Raw genomic sequence first — 5,470 nt, 5'->3', positions numbered from 1 at the left:
CACTGAGCGTGTGACACACTCACTGAGCGTGTGACACACTCACTGAGCGTGTGACACACTGAGCGTGTGACACACTGAGCGTGTGACTCCACTCATGGTCCTTTCTCTCCTCTATAGACTCAGTGGTTTGTCCCCATTTCTAGGGGAAACAGATGCAGAGACCATGAATTTCATTGTGAACTGTAGCTGGGATTTTGATGCTGATACCTTCAAAGGGCTGTCAGAGGACGCCAGGGACTTTGTTTCCCGGTTGCTGGTCAAAGAGAAGAGGTATTTTTAATTTCTGGTCACTCAGTGATCATTATAATGGACTCTGGTCTGTGTGCTGAGCTGGAATGCTGAATCCTTTCATCCTGGGGGATTTCTTAGTCTGTCAATTGTGTGGAAATTAAAAGGGGCAGCAGCAAGACAAAGGGAATTACTATAGAAACAACTAGACAAGACAGAATCTTAGAAAGAGCTATATTACAAGTTAGTCCTATTTCTATTCTCAAGTTATCACTTACAATAAGTTAACATTGAGATATTATATCCGAGCTCTTTCTGTATCCCACCTGCCAGCTCCCAAATAATAAAACGGAGACTTAGTATTAATCATGAATGCTCGACCTTAGCTTAGGCTTGTCTCCCTAGCTCTTTGACTTAATTTAACCTGTGTCTCTTCATCTATGTTTTGCCTCAGGGCTTTTTACCTTTCTTTCACTCTGTATGTTCTACTTTCTTGCTTCCCTTGTGTCTTGCTGCTCCCTGGCATCTCCCTGCTATCTCTTGTTTTTTATTTTCTCTGTCTCCCTCCGTCTCTCTGGAACCTAGATTCTTTCTCTTACTTACTCTCTGCCCGGAAGTCCCTTCCATACCTCCAGCCTAGCTATTGGCTATTTAGCTTTTTGTTAGACCAATCAGGTACCTTAGGCAGGCAAGGTAGACAAAATGCAATGCATCTTTACAAAGTTAAACTAATATTCACAACAAGATATGAAGGTGCCATCCTTCAGAATACAGGTCTGAGTGCTTCGCTTTTTGGTCACAAAGGTCTCTTTAGATTTCAGCAGTGTCTTAGGGTGACTATTTCAGTGATGAAATGCATGGCCAAAAGCAAATTTGGGGAGGAAAGGGTCTATTGCACTCACAGTTTCATATAATAGTTTGCCATCTAAAGCAGTGAGGACAGGAACTCACACAGGCTAGGAATCTGGAGGCAGGAGCTGAGGCAGAGACCATGGAGGGGTGCAGCTTACTGGCTTGCTCTGCATGGCTTTCTTAGCCTGCTTTCTTATGAAACCCAGGACCATCCGCCCAGGAATGGCACCATCTACAGTGGCTGGGTCCTCCTGCCACCAATCATGAATCAACAAAATGTCCTATAGACTTTTTTCAGCCACATCTTTTTTTTTAATTTTTTAAAAATTATTTATTTATTTTTAATGACAAATTTCCACCTCCTCTCCTCTTCAGCCACATCTTATGGAAGCATTTTCTCAATTGAGGTTCCCTCTTCTCAGATGACCCTAGCTTGTGTCAAGTTGACTTAAAATTTTTGATACTCAGACATAAAATAATTGAAAATAACCAATGACAACAAAAGTACACCCCCAGGAGAAAGGCCCAAGAGCCCAGGCTTTAGGAAAGCTCACTGCTCTCTTTGTACTGTAAAAACCTTCTAGGTGGAAACCCCAAACTTGTAGGTCCAGATGAGCCAACTGATGCGCTAGACTCTGCCACGAGAAATGGTTTTGTTCAAGCACCACCTTCTCCTAAGAGCAATCCAAGCGGGTCTTCCTGGGTCTTCCTTTGCTCTGCCTTAGCTTCCCCAGCCCTTCACGGGAGGTGATTGTGAGTCACTGGGACGCAAGATTCCCCAGAGGTCAGGAAACATTCACTGACAACTTCCTGGCTATTGTGAGGAGTGAAAGGTCGGGTGCTTACGTGAATCTGCCTGAGTGATGAACCTGTTCCATCGACTCAGGCTTCCTACCCAGTGGAACAGACTTTTAGACAACTCTCAGAGGCTAGTACAACTCAAACTTTCTACTGCGTTTGACTCCACAGCTGCAGGATGAGCGCCACACAGTGCCTGAAGCACGACTGGTTAAACCATTTGCCTGCCAAAGCCTCAGGATCCAATGTTCGTCTCAGATCCCAATTATTGCTGCAGAAATATATGGCCCAGAGCAAATGGAAGGTATTTTGTTTTTTCCTTCAGTTAATGCCACATCTGTCTTCTGTCCTTTGAAAGAATTACAGCCAAATTTTAACTAATACATGGATTCCTGATGCAATGGTTATAAAGGGAAAACTCTCTCATGTCGCAGATGCTAACTGGATTACGAGATGACACAGGACTGGGCATGATGGTTGATGCCTTTAATCTCAATGACCTGAGAGGCAGAGAAAGAGGCAGGCAGATCACTGAGTTCAAGGCCAACCTACTCTACATATCAAGTTCCAGGATAGCCAGGGCTAAAGTTCAGGTTACAAATAAACAAACAACAAACAAACAAACATGCCACAGATCAGAAATCACTGGTATAAAAATGATGTTAGCCCTTAGCTATCTAAATTCTTGAAGTACCAGGATGAAACTAAGCGCATATTCTCAGTGGCGACAGTAGGCAGGATCCTGGCTTAGCTGTGTGTAGCTAGAGGCTTGATCCTGCCACATTTCGGAGATGAGAGATGGAAAACCCATATTTTACACGTTATTCACCATGGATCTGTTTGGTCCCATCAACACAGAACCTGTCTTAACAGCAATTGTTTTCCAGGGAACTAGCTTTCCAAAATTTTGCTGTTGACTTAGATTTCCATGGGGAGAAACAATATCGGGATTTTGTGCTGGGCTCGGCAAGTGTGAGGCTCTTGATTCAAACCTCAGCATCAAACAAACAAACAAACAAGAAACCCCCACCTATTTCTCCGTCAACTCAGAAACAGACAATGAAAGCAAAACCCCTTTCCTTGGATCCGGGACTTGAGCATAAACATGCACACAGCCCTGTGAAGCAAGCATTTACCCTACTCCAGCAGTGTAGGTCAGCCTGTTTTCTTCTCTGCGCCATTTGCTTCTAGTGCACAGGTTGGATTTGACGACCTGTTGGTGACTATAAGTTATACTTATTCCAGAACGCTCTATTTTCCACTTGAAAGGGCAGAATAACTTTCCTCCTCAGTCATGACTCAGAATGTGACTGTTGATTATTCTGGAAACTTGGTCCCCCTTTGGAGCACTGGTTTTATTTATTTTTCATTTTATTGAAAATAGTTTTTCCCCCTCACATAATATATCCTGATTACGGTTTCCTCTCCCTCTGCTTCTCCCAGTCCCTCCCCACCTCCCCTCCCATCTGGATCCATTCCTTTTCTGTTTCTCATTAGAAAACAAACTGGCTTCTAAGGGATAATAATAAAATAAGATACAATAAGACAAAACAAAAACTAACACATTGGAATTGGACAAAGAAAACAGAAGGAAAAGAGCCCAAGAGAAGGCACGAGAGTCAGAGACCCCCTGTTCACACATAGGGTACTAGTTTTTAATAAGCCCACATGCCTAGGCTTATTTTTTTCATCATTTCCTCTTAAGTGTATCTAAATATATTCCTTTGTTTCTCTTTTATCCCCTTCCCCCACTTTACTTCAAGAAACATTTCCATGTGGTGACTGCAGTCAACAGGTTAAGGAAATTTCCAACGTGTCCCTAATCTTCAACCCTGCTGCTCCACTGGGCCCAGGAATGCTTGAGACAATGTGAGGTGGTCATATGAAGAAATTACCCAAGATTTTATGTAGCCTGACCTTTTGCTATTATTGATTCCTCTTGGTTTGCAAAAAAATGGTGGAAGAAAGAGAGAGAAAGAAAAGAAGAAAAAAGAAGAAAAGAAAAAGAAGAAAGCTAGGGAGGAAGAAAGGTTGCTGTTGCCTTCCTTGTGGATAAAAAGTGTTTGGTTTGGTTTTTTAAGCTCTAGGAATGTTTCTCTGCCTTGTAAGATCACCAGGTCTAATACACTGCTTCCTGCCTAGTACCCTTTCTGTTGGTAATAAGAGAAGGCGTGCTCAGGATGGGCAGGGAAGTCCTACTTGGCTTTAGTCAAGTTTGAATTCCAGACTTGTCATGATTAAAGAACTCAGGAATGCAGAAAGTATGGATCTGGAAAGGGTTAGGGGCAAGAGTGGGGAATGAATATGACCAGAAAATATTGTATGAAATCCTCAAAGAATTAATAAAATATATTTTTAAAAAGGAATCGGTAGATTTGAGCTGCTTGCACCTGGTCAGAGAAGCTCCTTCCTGTAGTGGTGGTAGTGAGTGCCCAGACTGGGAAATGGGCAAAGCGCAGAGCAAGTAGGCTCAGCTCCCGGTGAGTCATCTTATTACCCTCCTACCATCCAAGACTCCGGGAAAGTCACAGAAGAGAGGACAGAAAGAATCTAAGAGTTGGGGAGGAGGATGAGTGAGTGCTCTGAAGTGCTGTCTCCTAGACATGATTCAACTTTCGCAGGCATCCAACTCACAGCATCTGTAGCTACAAGATCAAGTCAGTCAAAAAAGGATGGGAGGGAACTCTTGAGGTTCACCCCTATTGGTGGAGCTGTTGACAATCGATAACTGTTGGGGTAGGGAGAATCCTTCTCCTCCAGCCTCTAGTAGTAGCTGTTCATATCCCTGCGGATACTACATTCTCATGTGCATATGAGCAGTACTGTTAGACTTGGGAGTTTCCTAATAGCAAAAAAAAAAAAAAATTAATGAAAAGAGGATATGAAGCTAGGAAGGAGGTGGGGTGGGAGGATATTAGGGAGAACTGGAGGCAGGTAGATGGATAAAATCACTATGCATTGTACTACTGTATGGAGTGTTCAAAGAATAAAGAATATCATTGAAAAAAAACTCAGTAGATTCTTTTGCAAGGAAAGACTTGTCATTTTTTTTCTCCCAGTGCAAAGGTTTCCAGTGTCAAGAATTCCTAGAATTATGACTGATTTAGCATCAATCTCGTACTGCTCCACTCTGCTCTTAGGATATCTGAGAAGAACCCTCGGATGTTTTAACTCCTCTTTTAAGAATCAATATTAGTCAGATAGTGGTGGCACATCCTTTAATCCCAGCACTAAGGAGGCAGAGGCAGGCAGATATCTGGGTTCGAGGCCAGCCTGGTCTACAGAGTGAGTTCTAGGACATCTAAGACGACACAGTGAAACCCTGTCTTGAAAAATCAAAGGAAAAGAAAAGAAAAGAAAAGAGAAAAACATCAGCCAGGTATAGTGGTTATACCTGCAATTCTAACACTCGAAAGTCTGAGGCCTTGAAGATCAAATCTGATTATTTTGAATAGGCTTTTAAAACTTGATATATATGATAGGTTATAAAATTTCAAATAATACTAAAGAAATGTAGGTTGATGTTGGTCTTTATTTTCTATTTAATTGGAAGGTTTTTTTTTTTTTTTTTTTTTTTTTTTTTTTTTTTTTT

General features: G+C 42.0%; 1 protein-coding gene across 1 annotated transcript in view; it reads left to right on the top strand.

The window, feature by feature from the left end:
• Nucleotides 1-4,731, top strand: part of Mylk3 (myosin light chain kinase 3) — a 36,281-nt gene extending 31,550 nt beyond the window's left edge. The window contains exons 12-14 of the mRNA XM_005367012.2: nt 118-270; nt 2,050-2,182; nt 3,642-4,731. Of these exons, the coding sequence (XP_005367069.1) occupies nt 118-270; nt 2,050-2,182; nt 3,642-3,701 (346 nt within the window). The 3' untranslated portion in view covers nt 3,702-4,731. The remainder of the gene's footprint in view (nt 1-117; nt 271-2,049; nt 2,183-3,641) is intronic.
• Nucleotides 4,732-5,470: the final 739 nt, after the last annotated feature.

Source organism: Microtus ochrogaster, unplaced genomic scaffold, assembly GCF_000317375.1.
Source record: "Microtus ochrogaster isolate Prairie Vole_2 unplaced genomic scaffold, MicOch1.0 UNK15, whole genome shotgun sequence".
Classification (NCBI taxonomy): domain Eukaryota; kingdom Metazoa; phylum Chordata; class Mammalia; order Rodentia; family Cricetidae; genus Microtus; species Microtus ochrogaster.
This window is presented reverse-complemented; position numbering and strand designations above follow the sequence as displayed.